The sequence below is a fragment of the Haemaphysalis longicornis genome, unplaced genomic scaffold (assembly GCF_048455015.1).
Source record: "Haemaphysalis longicornis isolate Haplotype H1 unplaced genomic scaffold, Haemaphysalis longicornis Haplotype H1 scaffold_13, whole genome shotgun sequence".
NCBI classification, from domain to species: Eukaryota; Metazoa; Arthropoda; class Arachnida; order Ixodida; family Ixodidae; genus Haemaphysalis; species Haemaphysalis longicornis.
The window spans coordinates 78,812,952-78,830,227 of NW_027526233.1; the positions used below are offsets into that span (position 1 = coordinate 78,812,952).

Here is a 17,276-nt window from a genome sequence, read left to right on the forward strand (position 1 = left end):
CCACTGCAAAGCATAGCAGCTCTAGCGTTTTGCAAGCCATCAGAAACGATAGCTGCATAAGAACAGTGGACCAGAACATGGACAGAGAAATGCTGCTTGTACATAAGGCAGTATCTGATGATGATGATGATGATGCTATCTCTCTAGCCTTATGACTATGCTCTAGAAGATTTTCTAGAAGACCTGTAGATGAGTTTGGCCACAAGAACTTCTCAGCAGCAAAAGGTGCTGAGCATAGTAGCACGCGAGAATGAATCGTGATTGAAAAATGTAATTTATTCAAGCAAACTGCTCGTAGGAACTATGCAACGGTCCTGTTCCCGTAAGCTTCTCCCAAGTTAGGATGATACGGAAGAGTGTGGATACATCAGTATTGCAACAGCCCACATGTTGATGTTTCACTCGCATTTTCTTGGCACCAAGCTTGTGGATAATGTAAGGTGCAAGCAAAAATTATTTGCTTGCATAAAGCAATTAGTTCACAAAGGACACAAACTGTGTGATATATAGGTAATTTACAATCTAACTTTCTCCTCGAACTGAACAAGGCACTTGGCACTACCATAATGTATGACCGGAAAGCGAAATAATAGCACAAATGGTTACCATTGAGTTTGTAATGATATATGGTAACCAACGTTTGAGCAGAAGATCTTGTTCAAATACGCACCCTGTCTCAGCCAGCCTAGCTTCCAAAGTGAAACAAACTATTCACTCACAGGTACATTGAAAACTAAGTCATCAAGCTTGCCTTGCTTGACAAGAGAGGTGTCCTCCATGGGTCTTTTCCAAGACAGTGTAAATGTCCAATGCTTCTCCCGGAGGAACACCGTAGCCTTTCCTCAAGCCCTGAGGGTTCGACGGCGTCACACAGTCCATGTCCACCTCTTTCCTGAGCACTGTGTCCACTTCCACACTGCTGAAGAAAGCCACGCTCTGCGGGAGGTCCCACATGCCCAGTCTCCACGCAAAGAAGGAGCGCGTCAGCAGGTTGGTCACCTGCAGAGCCAAGGCAGCCCTGTACCTATCTTCAGATGCAACCAGGAAGCGGACTTCGTCGTGGATACTGACGGCAAAGCGGCCTCGGATCGCAAAGTCCTCCATGAGCCACCTCATGGTGACCAGCATGAGGTGGAGGTAGTCCACGGCCGAGCTCTGGACGACCCAGTTGATGCGGCTGTTGAAGAAGTTGGTGTTGACAGCAGCAGGCTCCAAGGCACGGCTGATGCAGCAGTCTAGGACAGGTGTCCTCGGAACCTTCGAGTCGGCGATCGCTTCAAGCTTGTTGAACATGTGCGACTCAGTTCCGCCAGACCAAACTCTGCGGGCGCCGTGGACGTAGACCTTCTGGCCGTTGACGTTCTCACCTGCCGAAACCCGAACGCCTTTCGTCTGGGCATACATCATCTTTGCCTTGGACGCGGCCTCTTCAGAGGTGAGCCGGTGATTGAACTGCATGAAGAGCCGCTGCGCGAACGGAATCCCGGCACCGTAGATGCGGGCGTAGTTGATGACTTTGGCCTGGTCCCGGCTGATCCCAACAGAGTGGGCAATACGGCTGTGCATGTCTGTGCCGGCCGCCTTGTTTCCCTGAAGGGTCATCCACCCAAAGGCAGTGCAACCGTGCATTCCGGCAAAGTGCGCGTCCGCAAGGACAGAAGCGATCCAGAGTTCCTGCGAGTCCACATCAGCACCGACAATGTGGTAGCCCTTGGGGGCCTGCACCATGCACTTGAGCTCGCTTCCGACGCGATCCTTGTACGCATTGCTTGCTGTGAGCCACGTCGTCTCGACACCTCGTCTCGTCACTGTGCCAGCTGGAATGATTCGTGGAAGGATGACACCGTAACCGGTCCGGTCACTGGCTTCGATGGTTCCCGGCAGCTCGCCCTTGTCAAACCAGACCACCATCTGGCCCATGATGCGGTCGCGGGCATTCTTCCAATACGATATCATCTTGCTCAGTGCCAGCACCTGATTGGCTTCAGGGTTGTCGCTCGACTGGAGGGTGCCGTCGGTCACCTTGGGCAAGAAGTCCTTGGCGAGCGGGTTTCCTACTCTCTTGTGAGGACCGTCCTTGTGTGGGAGCCGGAAGAAACTGCAGCCTTCTATGCCGATGTCCGTGTCCACATCCCTGGAGGCTGGCAGTTTTTCGAAGTTGTCTCCAAGCACTCTCTGCCATAGTTCACCCTGCTTTTCTTCGGGAATTGCTTCAAGCTTCTTCCACATTGCATCAGTGTCACCGTCATCTGTTGAACTCTTTGAGTAGCCACAAACCTTCAAGAACTCCGCAAAGGGGAACTTCGGCTTTTTTGCTTCTCCGATCTCTTCTCCGTCCACTGGTGGCGGGACAGCCACAGTTCCATCACTTCGTGTCTTCGGGACAAGGTAGCCCCAACCGTTCTTTTCATCGTAGTGGACAGGATAGCCATCCCACTTCAGTCGCAGTAACTTTGGCACAGAGCGCATCTGGGTGCTTATCAGGTACGGCCCAGGAGCCCAGTCCGGATTGTCTTCTGGCTTTGCAGGTGGCTTCGCGCAGAAGTCCCTGTACCAGGCAGGGTACCCAGGCATGAAGGGCTGCACTTTGTACAACAGCTTCGATGTGTCAAAGATATGCTGGACTTGGGTCAGCAACCCTTTCCCCGTAGCAACTGGACTGGCATGTTCGCTTCCTTCTAAAGTTAGGCTAAGGTTTGGTCCTTTCTCTGACGTACTAGGCTGTGTGTTTAGACTGCTTCTGGACCCACAGTTGGCTGGAGATTTGACTTTGGAAGAACTTGTTTTTCGCGGTGCTTTGGAGCCTTTTTTGCCATTTTCGGAGGTGCCGTTTGTAGGAACACTTGAAGCAGCAGGCATCTTTTTTATCCTGATGCTCTGGACTGTCCAATCCAGGTCCCAGAGCCATGGATCCTTCTTGTATGCCTCACCGTGCAACAAACGGCATGCTGCATTGGCGATGCTCGTGAGCATCTGCTTGAGCTCCTGCTGGTATCCCTCGTACACCGAGTCTGCTTCCTTGAGGTAGCGCTCCCAGTTCTGGTTCACTGGCAGGTATGCTGTCGACATTTCCAGCATCCCCGCAAACGACACTGGATGTGGGAAGCGCTCAAAGTAGAGCGGAAGCAACTTTCCTAGAATGAGATGTGTCGCGACCACGTCGTTGGCGCAATAGGTCATCAGTCCTTGGAAGTCGTCCGCAATGTCCTGCAAGGTTCCAGTTACAAAGGTGTCCCTGGACTCCTTTTTGAGCGTACCGCCCCCTGAGTAGAGCTTGTACACGTCCGCCAGGTTGTTCAGAGAACTCATTTCTTGCCACATTTCGACCGGGGGTCCGCGCGGCTTTTCCGACGTCTTCTCGGACTTACTGGCCATAGACAGCGCTCGCTGGAGGCTTGTCAGTCCAGAAACGCACATGTGGAGAGACAGGGTGTCCAAAAAGCGAAGCCGACTTCCATCGATCATGTATTGCTCCCTGACGAACGACCGGTCGAAGCCCACGTTGTGGCCCACAATGATTCGCGACGGAGCATTGTCCCGGTCTGTACTTCTCTCCAGGGGGATAAGATCGGCAAGCCTCACGTGCTCCTTCCACCTAAACCGCTCACCGACCAACTGCGGGCTGCACCACGAGTACCAACAATCGGCGGAGGCTGCCGTCGCGAGCGTCGGAAAGTGTCCCTCGTTCACACAGACTTCGACGTCGAAGACCAGTGACGTCTCGTCGGGGAAATCAACCATTGTCATGTCTTTCCCGCCATTGGTGTACTTCGTCCAGCCAGGCGCGAAGTTCCACTGCGGCGGCAGAGGGGGCAAGCGCGTTTGGCTCAGCGTTTCGGCGGCGAGCCTGTAGTCGGCGGAATAGCGTCGTCCAAGCTCCAAAAAGTGCTCCTCCAAATCACGTCCGAGTAGTTGGGGCAAAGCGAAGTCGAAGTCGGGTAGCGAAGCGGTTTCGTGACCCCAGAGCTTTTGCTCTTTCAGGTGACGTACGCTTCGCTCCACGGCTTCGGCGCTGGGCGTGTCGCGGGCACCGCCGAAGACCTGCCGGTGCAGTCCGGGTGACAGCATCTGGACCCCGATGGGATTGAAACGGCGCGCGTTTTTGGGCGCGTCGCTGCTCCGATCCAGCGGCGCGGTTTCCGAGAACGAGGACACATTTTGACGACGCCCCGTCGCGAACGTCGTTTCGCGAACACGAAAGAGCGAGAGTCTCATGTGCGTCAACATTAGGAATTCTTAACTGACGCCAATTTTTTTCATGGAACTTAGCAAAGCGAGCTTCGACCATGTGCATTGTGTTGTTTATGTTTATGTTTCTGTCGTGTCATTTCTCCAGGCTGCTGTAAAATAAAATTTTTTCGTGAAGTTGTGTGTTTAGCAGCGCCACCAGTATAACGGGCAAGGAAAGGTATTTTATTGTCCTACTAAAATTATTATGTATTGTAGTGCAATTTACTTTCAAGTATCAGTTGTTATTTAAAAATAATTTTGGGAATAAACATTTTAGTTTTCTCCGCTGGGTTGCCTAAATGTTCCTACCACTCAAATCTTGAATTCGTTTATTTTCAAATAAACTTCTCCAAAACACTTTCAATTAGGCATAAAAAAACAAACTTTTTTTTTAAATTTTCATTAGTTTTTACTTGATTCTTTTTCAATCACGTGAAAACCGAAATGAAACGCGCTGTGCGACGCTCGCGAGGCGCGCAGATGTCGCCACTCAAAAATGAACCCTCCAAACGTAAACATGGCCGATGATGTGCGGCAAATAGACCCGAAATCGCCCTCAAAAGACTCGGTGCCGGGTAAGTTGACGGCCTTTTTTGCATCGCGAACGCCTCGGGAACTTTTCAAACTTTCGCCTCGGTGCACCCGAAAACACGGAGACGTGAATTCGCTTAATCCGAGCGAGTATCATCGCACCATTGTATGGGCCTCCTAGGCCTTAATCTCCGCTTGCTCCTGCGCTTGTTTTTACCGAGGGATGGCGTTTTAGGATTTGTTTATGTGCCTGTTAATTTTATCAGGCGCTCTTGAAAGCTTGTCAGCTTCTGCCGGCGCGTCTTGTGAAGCAACCGTGACGAAATGGGGCCGTCTACGAGATTAAAGCCTGCCCGTTGAGGGGTCCCCTGGACAGCCGGTCATTAGCTTGCTTTTCTGCTTTCCTGCCCTCTTTCAGACATCAATCACGACGAAGCAATACTTGCGCAGGAGAAGGAAATTGAACGCGAGGTAAGTTGGCGGACGCTGGCTTCTTTTTTAACGTTTTTTCTTTTTGAAGTGGCTCGTTTAAACGGGCCCGCTTTTGCGGGAAAACGGCATTCGGAGCGTCCAGTACAGCGCTCGCCGTTGTGGGTTGGACCGGCGTGTTTCAAAGGCGCAGCTTTTTTTTACCAACAAGCAGCATACCACTTGTCTTCTTCAATCTTTCTTTGTTTTTTTCCATTGTGGCAGCTGTTTTAACGCCCAACTCTTCGCTGCGAATAGTAAAACTTAACCAATGAAGGTGTAAAATTGTGAGCTACTCGATTGTCGTGCGGCCGCAAGAAAACTAGCGGTCGGTTACTCTAAGCGCATTGCTGACGGCGGTGAATCAGTGTTTTGTTTAAGAGGCAACAGGAACAAACTTTTATGGTCAAATTTCGGGTAGCAGTATATCCAGCCAACTGGACGACGAATGGCATGTTTCTATTCCGCCATTTGCTGCGGCCATCGCGTGGGCCCTGCGTATTTGGCTGTGAACAGCTCTTGTATGCAAGAAAAAGGTTGCACGATTTTCGAAAGGGTGCTATGATCTAGAACCTCCGAATGTCATATAAGGACCACGAAAGCAAAATACCAGTTCAGTTCATTGAGAACACTGTCTCTATAACAAGTATACCAACTCTATTTCGAGGCCGCGTCTAATCTTACGGCAGCCGTGAGAATTACCTCCGGGAAATTCGCACGGCAGTTATCAATAGAAGCTGGCTGGCCTAAAATTTTCTGAATGATATTACGTCCCAACATACCTCACCGAACCTAACCTAACCTAACCGAACGCGTCATAACCTACCCAAATCCAGCCCAACTGCAACAAACCTAATCAAACCCAGCCCAACGACACGGAACACAGCCTATATTAAACGTAATTCAACCCATTCTAGAAGTCCTGTGCGTCAATCTTTTGATATAGTAAAAACCAGGGTAAGAAACAAAGCATTAACGAAATTGCGATGACCAAAATATTCCGAAAGCCAAAAGAAAAAAAATCACGGAAATGCGGGACTTGAACCTGAGCCTTCTCGTTTAAAACCGAGCACTATACCACAGGGTCAGCTGCAAATGCGGCTTTATTAGGGAATATTTATCCCGTAGAATCTCCGGGTAGCGCTCTTAGTCAATGAGGGGCGACTGCCGGGAGAAGTTTGAATGCTAACTTGAGTGATTTGAAAAATAGAGCGCAACTTGGACAACCACAGTAAAGAAGGATGACGGGACAAGCGCTTGTCCCGTCGTCCTTTTTTACTGTGGTTGTCCAAGTCTCGCTCTATTTTTCAAACATGCAGCACTGACTTGCCTAGCAACTTTGTTTAAGCAAACTTGGGTGAGAAGGTGGAATGCTAACGTGCGTTTAACACACTGGTAACTGTCTTACAGTATTCCCTTTACGACGTCACTGCCCAATGTAGTGCAGGATGTGCAAGTTTTTCTTTACCTGATTTTGTGTTTACAAGTACATCTTTCAGGTACTGAGTGGTGTTGTGAGACCAAAGGCTATACTCGGTTACAACTCAAGAACGGCACCACTTCATGTAGTGTATCACTCCGCCAAAGCGCCGGACCCGTGACGTCGGTGCGCGCGCGATTTGAAACGGGTTTGCTATGAATGCGTGATATCGTCTGCCTTGTCTCACGCAGTTTGTTTGTCGTCACTGGAGTCGTTTATAAGCACATTAAGTCCAAAAAATCACGGGAACGGCTCACGCCATGTTCAAAATATTCCCAGTAACGCCCTACTTGCGCCGCGCGGAGAAACATCCGGCTGCGGTGATAAGGCACAGCGGCAACTTCTGGTGCTGTTCTTAAGTTGTCACCGAGTATAGTTCTTTCATGAGGTTGGGCTTTGTTTTCATGGTTCTTTCAAATAGCCGATCTTAAATCTAGTGGCCACTGTGTGTTTTATTAAAGGTCAGAGTAGTGAATATTCTGTACACTGATATATATTTGTTCTGAGCACGTTGTAGGCCTCTTTCTTTCCTTTTTTTTTTTTCTCTCAACATTCATTTTACTTAAGGTGGAGTTGCAATTGGAAAAGTGATGTAGTTGGTTGAGGATTTAATTCGCTTTCGTGATGTCACGCAGTGGCAGACACATTCCGCGCTTCATTTCAACCACAGGTGTCCGTATTGACGACTGCGATAGTCGTGAGAAAGTCAGCGTGCCCGTTACGAAGTATCAGTGTTTGCAAATGAATCAAACGCCCTTCACTGTGACTGTATTCATATGCCAGTTTCTTCATCTTAATAATAAGGCCAGGTTTTGAAGTTTTTTGTTGCTGTTGAAGTTTAGCCATTACAGGAGCCAACTAATGTAGGACAGTTCTGTAGATTCTATCGTAACGGGGCCATGAAGACACAATTCAAGTTCTGTTCATTAGAAATACTTGCTTTGTCCCGATTGCAGTGAGTCAATTTTATCACACAGTTCAAACAAAAAGTGGAGATATTAAGGGAGACGGGGGAATGAGTGCGACTCCTCCTCAGCCAGTTTCCAGTGAAGTCTGTGTGATGTCGCAGGATCCTTTTTGTAGAATTGCTGGCCAATGACCTAAGCCACTGCCACAAGAAGCATGTCTGGACTATTTAAGTGGATTGTGTAGTTTTGCTTAATTGGATTTTTGTTTTTTGCATAAAATATACGTAATTTTATGGTGGATTTGTTGGGGAAAAAGCCGCTCTAGTCAGCTTGACAAGCACTATAATCCGTTGACAGAGGCAGCAGCAGGGGTGGTGTGAGAAAGAAAAGAAAAACAAAGAAAAAAACCCTTTCGATAAAAAAAGGGAAAAGAAGAAAAAAATAACAAAGAAAAGGAGGACTCCTCCCCAAAAAAGAAACCGGTGCCAGAGATGTACAATTCAAGGCATATTGTAATTCAATTCAATGTGGCAAGTATAACGGCTCGAGTGGGACACTGTTGCAACTAGTGACAAGCAGAACGCTAAATCTTGGGGCAGTACAGAATCAAGGCGACAAACATTACAAGAAGAGTACAGTTTACAGGCATCAAACATCAATGGCACACAAGGCGCATCACTAGAATTCAAAGACAAATGCGGTTTTGGCGTGGTGGGCAAACAAGATATGAAATGACATGAGCGTCAAAGAAGAAAATGGGTTTGTGCGCAAAGGAAACGCATTTGAAATTTGAGGCACGTATGAAAAAGGAAAGTGATGGCGGTTGTGAAGGCATCCATTGCATGCTAACTTGCAGTTAGTGCTGATCACTGTTTTTAGCATTAGGTTTGGTGTTGTCGCTGTTGCCCCTAAGCACAAATTTTGTTTAATATTTTGCTCTTTCGGTTAAAAAAAAAATGGCAGCATCTCCACTCCATGGATGAGGGTGAGGAGTATGGGGACTCGAAATGTTATCCAAGTTGCGCCTCGAGTGAAATCCGATTTGCACCCCGACCGTCATTAGATTTGAGGCGCGTGTTGCACCTTGATTATTCCCTAAATGAAACTGCAACTCACGGTTCAAGTCGAATTTCGCTTGATGGTGGTGTGCGCACGGATAGACGCCGACGGACATTGGGAGGTCCCAAGGTACTCGCACCGTTACAGGCAAGGGAGTCAGCCGTTTGACCCTCGGGTACTAACTCGCGGTCGTAGCCCAATGGGTAAGGCGACTGACACTAACTCTGTCTGGTCCACCAGACACAGGCTCGAATCCTGCCAGTGCCTGTGTGATTTTTTGCGATTGTAAATGGTATGCGTACGGACGCGGACGGACATTGTGCGGTCTTGAGGTGCTCCGCACCTAAAACTGTCTTTTGTGGCTGGAAGAGAGCTGGGCGAGGTACCAAGGGCTAGTTCTTGCAAGATCATAAAAGTTGTGTTTTGTCTTCATGGCCCCTTTCGTTGTTTAGTGCCTATTTATTGCAGTATTTGGTGAAGCGCCCCTGTCCCGTTCAGCATGATCCGAGCTTGCCGTAACACCTTGCCTATGCTCTTGGGCTCACGCGTAAACTGGCTGAGTGAAACCTTAAATATTGGCTGTGAAGCTGCAATCTCCCCATTGCGACAGCTGCCGCACACGGCCCGGCCCTTATTTAATTGGCAAGCACTCACCTCAGCGCCTTTTTTCTGCGCCAGCCGTTAGTCGTGACGCAACAAAACCACCCTTAACGTTTGAGAGCACGCGGAAAGATTTCCAAGTTGATCATGCTTTGGGAGAAATCGGTACAAACATTATATGCGATGAGGCAAGAGAACTTAGGGTCATCCCTCTGCCACTGGAGATTGGGTTATGATGGCTGTGTACAGGTGAACAAGTTCTCACTTGGTGGTCAGGTTTTGTGTTCTTCGCTAAAACAGGCCTTGCTCTAGTTTAAGCAAATAGTCGGCCACTCCCCAGAGGGGTGCGCAAGAGGAGGTGTTGCTAGAAGACATTGGAGTGCCGTCATCAGGTGTACCACAGGGCTCTGTACTGTGTCTACTACTGTTCAAACTCTTCCCTGAAGAAGCAGTGTGCGCGTCAAGACAGCAATAGTGGTGTGCGAGGCATGCCCCGTGTCATGCTGCGTGCCTTCCCTCCCTCCACTGTGGTCGTCCGTGCAGATAGCGGAGCGCATCCCCCTGGTGGACTGCAAGCAGGACCTGTCCATCCTGCAGAAGGAGTATGCTCTCGAGGATGAGGTGTACCAGCAGAAGGTCAAGGTGAGTGGGGCCACCACCCCCATGGTCACTGCCCTGGGATCACCCTGGGGTCATGAGAGTGGGCGGAATCTGCTAGGCCGCGACAACGCACGTGGGCGGTGCGATAAAGTCGTGGTAGGGTGAGGAGGGATCGCTGTTTTCGCAGAACTCGTAAACGATGAGCACGCTTCCAAAGCGACGTCTGGCGTGGTGTGGGGAAAAACTTTATTTCTGCCTCGCCTTGCTGCGACTTTCTCGTGCCACCACCCGTGCGCTGTTGCGGCCGCGGAGCAAGAATTTTCCAAAAACTGGATTTCCTTCTTTACCGTTACGTTGTCTCGCTGTTTGCGCGCACTGCCGTTGTCACAAACCGGCGAGCCTTTTTCGAAAGCTCGCCATGCACATTTTGCCTCGGCCACCTGACGACGGAGGGTGCATAGGCGGCGTGCCCAATGCTGTGACTGTATTGGGTCTCCAGAGCGAGTGGTGTCGGGGCTTTCTCCGTGGCCTGGGGGGCAAGTTTTTTACCTCTTTTCATGGGGGGTTGGGGGGCGGTTGCTTGTATGCACACACAAAATATTTTCCCCCTGCTGAATACTTTTGTTTTTGCAGCTGTTCTTTTTTTTTTTTGTATGTCGAGTGTTCAGTGGTACTTGCTGTACAAAAGCACTCCTTAGTTGTCAATGTGGTGGGTGCATTTCCCCTGTGCCGCCGAACTGTATATGTAGCACACTGGAGAGCTAGACACTAGAGAGTTATAGCAGATCGGAAAAACGGTTCCGGTACGGTACACGGTAGCCGCTACGGGACCGTACCGGGAAGGCTCGTTTTTAGAGTTATAGCAGACCGTCACTACCGCCATGCTACCGTGACTGGGAGCGACTTGTGTTGTACGTCGTTTGGCAATTTTTCGTGAGTCTGTGGCGCTTCCTGTGCTGAAGTATTAGTTTTCAGTTCTCAAAAGCATTAGAAAAAAAAAAAAAAAAAACATCCAACGCCCCTACGGAGATTCGAACTGCGACTGCGTGAACATGGAGCGGCATTTTAACTCTACGCCATTTCAATAGATGGCGCCAGTAGGTCAAGCTCAGTACATACGGCTGGCTGTTTCTAGTTTTTCGTTGCATTTGAGAGTCCCTCGCACTGATACCGCCTGTTCCTCACTCGCCGATTTGTAGACGGGCCCCATGTTGCTGTTAATGCTAGTTAAGTAGCCGCATCGCCTTTATTTAACCTAAAAGAAGCTATCTGACATCCGTCGTTCGACGACACAAGCCACGGCAGTTGGGCCGGGACCGTGTTTCGCTTGCTGCTTGAGCTGTCAGAATCGCGTGGATTTCACTTGTTGCAACCTCATTTTTCTTAAACGATCTCATATTTACAATCCATTCGACTAGGCGTGAGCCAATCGTACGTATCCTAAACTCTTCCAAAGCGGCCGCCCGCTTCCGAACGACGGACACGGTATGTCTCGGTACCGCGCGGCCAAGTCGCTCCGGTATACGGTAGGGTTCTGCGCATGCGCGGTGGCGTCCAGGCGGTAGACGTTAACGTACCGGAACCGTTTTTCCGATCTGCTATAACTCTCTACTGAGGACTGCCATCGTATGGAGACGAAAAGCAAAAATACCTGTGTGTACGAGATTTCGGCGCACGTTAAAACATCCCCAGGTGGTCGAAATTAATCCGGAGCCCTCAACTAGGCGCGCCTCATCGCCTGCGTTGCATCGGCGTGTAAAACCCTACAGTCAATCAATCAAGGACCGCCATTGTTGTGATCTGAGAGAACTGTTTCTCCTTTGTACTAGCCTATTTTTCCGAGTTGCTGTATAGCTTGTGAAGGATCCCAAATGTGAGTATATTTCCCACTGGGCTGCTTTTGGGAGAAGCAGAAAGTTGCCAGAGGGGCCATGTTTCATTATGGCGAGCATTTGCTGGCCAACCATTTTATAGACGTCCCAGGGGGGCATCATATGATTGGCCATGGCCGGGCTTGCGCCGTACAAAGCCGGAACGCTTTCGTAGTAGTACTGCATTCAGGAAGCATTGGCGTTGTGGGCAACCCTCTTTTCTCTATCATCATTGAATCACCATCAGGTATTGAGGGGGGGTATTTTATGATATCACTTTCAAGTGCCAAAATATTTAGACGAAGGACGTGAAGGACAGAGGGAGGTGCTTCAAAATTTATTTTGGGTTTAGGGGCAGGTCAGGATATATGTTCAATAATGAGCAGCATGCTTAATGTGTCAGCCTTTGGTTTGCAAAATACAAATTACAATTACAATTTTTCAAAAAAAAAATTTTTACAGACTGAAATTGCATTCTGATGAATGCCAGATAGAATACCACCACCATCGCTTATGCGCTGGCTCAGTTTCCAGTTGTGAATTCCTCGCTTAGTTGAGCTGTCCCAGCTGCATGTATTGCTTTACTGAATACAGTAAAAGCTCGTTAATACGGATCTCACGGGACCGGGAAAAAATGTCCGGATTATCCGAATGCCGAAATAATGAATGAACAGGAAAACAACATGAAAATCACGTTGGAGAAGCATACCTTTATTTGCTGATGTATTTTGTAATAGTCGTCTGCTTTTTCGCGGAGATTCCGGCTGACATTACAATTTTTCTTGACTCTTCCAAGTGGCCAACAGCACGCAAACTGTCGAAACTGCTCAGGCAAACGTCCTCCAATATCAAAAGCGCCTCCGAGACTTCTCGTGAGGTGCAATGAGGTCGCGGCTGCACCTCCTCGCATGACTCTTCGTCAGAATCGTGGTCTTCCTGGGCGCCCGTGACAGCATTAATAATTTCTTCATTCGTCAGGACACCAGTAGTGGCCACACAATCATCAATCGCGATGCAATCACGATGTAGTTCGGTGACGCTGCGATCGCCCCCACTAGCTGATGACGATGGCGATGCCTCTCAGGTTTCAGTTTCACTCCAGTAGTGCCAGCGCTGCTAATTTACCACACTTTTGTGTAGCGGCAGCCGTCAGCATTTGTCCGAATTAAGCGGTGCGGGGCCGAATTCTGACGAATTAACGAAGGTTTGGTCCCATATACTAACATGCGCTTTGGCCAGGACCAATAGAGCCGTCCGAATTATCCGAATTTCCGAATTAACGGGTGTCGAATTAACGAGCTTTTACTGTATCTCTGCTTGTCCCCTTGCATAAAAGGGTTAAACATCCTTCCCGCTGTGTGAGGCTGATGCTTCAGTTTCTTTAGCGTCTACCTCTGTGTTGGTGAATGGGCGGGGGGAAAAAACAGACTTCACGATATTTTATGGTTGTTCAGGCAGTTTACGGGTCCAATTGCAGATAAACATGGCAATGGCCGAGAACATTGTAAATGAGGAGAATGAAGCTGTTGGCAGGGTACTGGTAATCCAAAGGGAGAAGAACACTCCTGTTCTGTTTTTTTTTTTCTATTTGTTTCAAGTGGGGGTGCTGTGCGCATATGCTGCAAATGCAACTGCTTGTTCAGATTCAGTGTTGGCCGCGATTTCCGCAGGTTAGGCCTTGTTTCTTTTGAACAGTAGAAGTGGAAGACGCTGCGTGGCTCAAGTTACAAGAAATATTCGTTTCACCTGCCGTGTAGTGAGACCGAGTTACAGCTGGTGGACAATTAAAGTAACAGAGTGGATACTAAGAGATGGGCCTGGAAGATGGGGAAGGCCATTAATTGGCTCGATGGCGGGATGAAATAGCGAAACATCGGAGGCAAAGAACGGATTCGGGCAGCACAGGACAGGAGAGGGTGGGGGTCAAAGGTTGAGGCCTTTGCCCTGGAGGGGACCTAAATGGGCTGATGATGATGATGATGATGGTGGTGGGAAGTGGCAGAGTGAATTAGAATAGCATAAGAGTCCTCAAGGGGGGACACCACTTTTAAAACACCTTCCTTTAATTGTTAAATGAACTCTGTGCAACTTGTTAATCTTGCTGCTTCTTTCCCACATATTTCAAACATGCCACTATTTTTTCAGCTGTTCAATTACTTCTCAAGGTAATTAGAGGTATTAAGTCATTTTTGGAGGAACATTAGGCAGAACAGTGTTAGGCTAAAAACTGTAATCTTTATATTTTCCAATACTAGGAACCCTGGTGAGTGCGATAAGAGAATCGGTTTTTTGACGCACCGCATGGAACTACTATCTCCAATTATCTGGGTAACTATTTGACTGACAAGTTCCACAGAGTTTACTTAACAATTAAAGGAAGCTGTTTTAAGAGCAGTCTCCCCCCTTAAGGAAGTCATACCGTGTGCACTTGAATACTGGTCAAAACTTGAATATGCCACAGTTGTCTGGGACACTTTTATTAAAAAAAAAAAGTTCCCTCCAGCCCCTCGTATTCAAAAAAAAAAAAAAGTGGTAAGATTTATTTTTTTAAAATATAAGAGGTGTGTGTCTCCAACATCTTTGATGAAACTTAACAACATTCCAACATTAGAAGCATGCAAGAAAATTAGTCGACTTTCATTCTTACATAGTTGTGTAACTGGCAAGTTAGCTCTCCCCCCCAAATTGGGAAACCCCCGATTGCCAGTATCACAAGACGCAGTCGTAGTGCGCTCTAGCACCAATTTTCACTCGCGCAACTGCTTTTAAAAACAGCTATTTTTTTTCCCGCGCACAGTGTCAGGAGGGAACTCGCTGCTGCCAGGTGTGTTTGAATCCGGCAGATTTTTAGAACTACAGCGTCTCTTCTTGTTAGCTTAGAACTGCAGGGGGGTTATGAAGTGCTTTGCCGTTTTTTCTTCTATTGTGGGATGTACTTTGATGTGTCCTACTGTATTTGATGTGCCTCCTGCATTGTCTGTGATGATGCTAGTCTTGTTTTGCTTACTTTTTTTTTTTGTTGCCTATCCTCCCTGTGCCTAAATATTGGCCTGCAGTACCAATAAATACAAAAAAAAATTAAATTAGTTCCACTCATTGTGAAAGCTGTCGAAACAAAATTCCCGCCTTCGCAGTGCTCGCGCACCCCCTGCCTGAAACTGCGCCAGCGGGAGTTCTATTCTCTTTGTGCTTTTCTCCCCACACATGCCGGCGTTGCACTGCCATGTTTTGCGCTTACTATCGTAAAAACCAACCCAACTGAAAGAACGCGGGCGCTGCCGGTTGATTGCGTATATTTTCCCTCAAATGTACCTACAGTTTTCTTTGCGCTAAACAACGGGAAGGTGTATGACGAGCGCCAGCGTTTCACGACTTTTCGAATGCTTATGACTACAGTAAGGCCTTGTTACAAGAGACACTCAAGGGAACCAAAAAATGTGTCTCTTGTAACCAAGGTATCTTCTGTGCAATGTTGCTAACATGGCGAACATAGGAAAACCAACCAAACCGCTTTCATTCGAATGTCTCTTGTAACGAGGTTCTACTGTGTGCAAACCGTTTGGCTTTGGAAGCCTCTGGGGTACGCCGCAAACAACAGCGTTACCCTAGGACACCGCCTTGGTGCTCTATATACATGGGTCGAGTGAGCGAGCTAGGACGACAAGGCGAGCGCCTAAAGTGCTCCGCACTTAACGAGCATCAGTTCCAAGCTGACCCGGTTGCCCTCTCTGGTTGCAGGACCTCCGAAGCAAGTACCAGTACATCCGCAAGACGCGCCCGGATGGCAACTGCTTTTTCCGGGCCTTCAGCTTTGCCTACCTGGAGAGCCTGCTCACCGACAACCAGGAGTACATCAGGTGGATTGGATTGGATTGGATTTTTATCACTCGCCGCTTGTACAGGCGTTGTATGACGGACTTTACCAGGGGAAAGTGTAAAAAAACTCTTTTACAACAGCCTGACACAGCTTTGCCCTCCTATAAACGAAAACAAAATAACAACAGAACCAAGGCAGTGGAGAAATATATACAAGTAACGCATCTTGCTGTACGTGTCAAGACAAAAATCAATGCAATAACTTCACTAGGCACCAATGCAAATAACTGACATTGCAAATGTCAGTGCACATAATATGGATTGCAACGTAGCAGCGCTACACACGTTACGTTATATGGGAAGACACGAACGCGAGAAATATAACACGCGGAAACAATTAAGCATACTTCTGAAGCAACTTCTAGGTAGCTGTTTTATGCTGTCTTGTTAGGTTAAGTGGCAAAGGAGCCATGTAGAGAAAACGCAAGTTTGGTTCATTCAGAAGATTGCCTCGTTGGAATCATAGTGACACCACTTTTAACGTAAACTTTGCTCGAATAAGCTACACAATTAGGAAAAAAGGGAATGGCCATGCGACCCACTAGCTCATTTCGCGCCACAGAACATACGATGTTGTGCCAGCCAGCTGTGCGATTGGTGGAGGGCGGCATTAGGCAGAGCTTACAGGCTTTCCGGACGAACTATTTGTGCCTAAATTTAGGGCACATTCTTTTTATATCAGTAAGAATGGTGGGACAAATAGTGGAAGGTACGAAAGCAGACGTAAACATAGAAGTACCGATGCGTATACTGGTGTTGGTGCTGCGCGCACTATGCTTGGTTTAGCTGCACAGGACTGCGGGGCTTTGGGGTTGTCTCAGACGACACTGGCCGATTGACGCAAGTGACGATGTCTTACGTGACCGTATTTGTCGAGCGAGCACTCTGTTTCACAAAACGATTATTTCCTCCCTGAACGAAAACAAGCCAGGTTCAACAAATACGGTCAAAAACAAACCAAAGGCATGAAATGGCTTGCCACGGTATGGTGGCGCCATGTGGGTTCACTAATGGTAAACAAGGCTTCCCAATCGGCTGCACAGCAGTCAGCTCGTGTGATGTCTATTGGAGACCGCAAAATCACACGATTTAGCGGGAAAACGAAAATTTTAACTTAAATTAATTTCTCAGTGAATGCAGTCAAACCTGGTTATAGCAGCAGCTGTTATGTGGTTTTAGCAGGGGTGCACAGTTTTCTCTTCGAAAGCCATATTCGTCCGGTACCATGTGGTTATGTCATTGCAAGGCTAATGAACAGTTAACACGTACACACCTTTTTTAAGTGCGGGCCCATATTAAGGCACTGTGGCGTCAAGCTTGAAAGTTTTCTGTATTTGTTGCGTGTGTGTGTGTGTGTTTTTTTTTTTTTTGCTTTTTGCTTTTTGCTTAAAAAAACACCTGTTAAGGCTGGAATGGGTCTTTGTATGCTACCCGAGGCTACCTCTTTCAAGTGGAACAAATTGTATTTTGTGTTTCTCTCCTTTAAAGGGGCACACTGCTCTTAGAAAGTTATGTTTGCTTTCCAAGCAATTTTGATAAAACTTCATTGGCTTCTTCAGTTTTCCTAGCTGAGTTCGAAATTTCAATTAGTTTTTATCTGAGGTAATTAGTTTACAAGTTAATTAAAAATCTTTTTCAGTTCTTCTTGAGAAC

General features: G+C 47.8%; 2 protein-coding genes across 2 annotated transcripts in view; one reads left to right on the plus strand and one right to left on the minus strand.

The window, feature by feature from the left end:
- Positions 1-255: 255 nt before the first annotated feature.
- On the minus strand, positions 256-4,308 carry Polg1 (DNA polymerase gamma, catalytic subunit tam). Its single transcript, XM_077694868.1, has one exon. The coding sequence runs from the start codon at positions 4,225-4,227 to the stop codon at positions 742-744; it is 3,486 nt and encodes a 1,161-aa protein (XP_077550994.1). The 5' UTR covers positions 4,228-4,308; the 3' UTR covers positions 256-741.
- Positions 4,309-4,668: 360 nt separating this feature from the next.
- The window catches only part of LOC144164354 (ubiquitin thioesterase OTUB1), a 33,111-nt gene continuing 20,503 nt past the window's right edge, over positions 4,669-17,276 (plus strand). The window contains exons 1-4 of the mRNA XM_077694869.1: positions 4,669-4,805; positions 5,180-5,232; positions 9,820-9,918; positions 15,486-15,604. Of these exons, the coding sequence (XP_077550995.1) occupies positions 4,727-4,805; positions 5,180-5,232; positions 9,820-9,918; positions 15,486-15,604 (350 nt within the window). The 5' untranslated portion in view covers positions 4,669-4,726. The remainder of the gene's footprint in view (positions 4,806-5,179; positions 5,233-9,819; positions 9,919-15,485; positions 15,605-17,276) is intronic.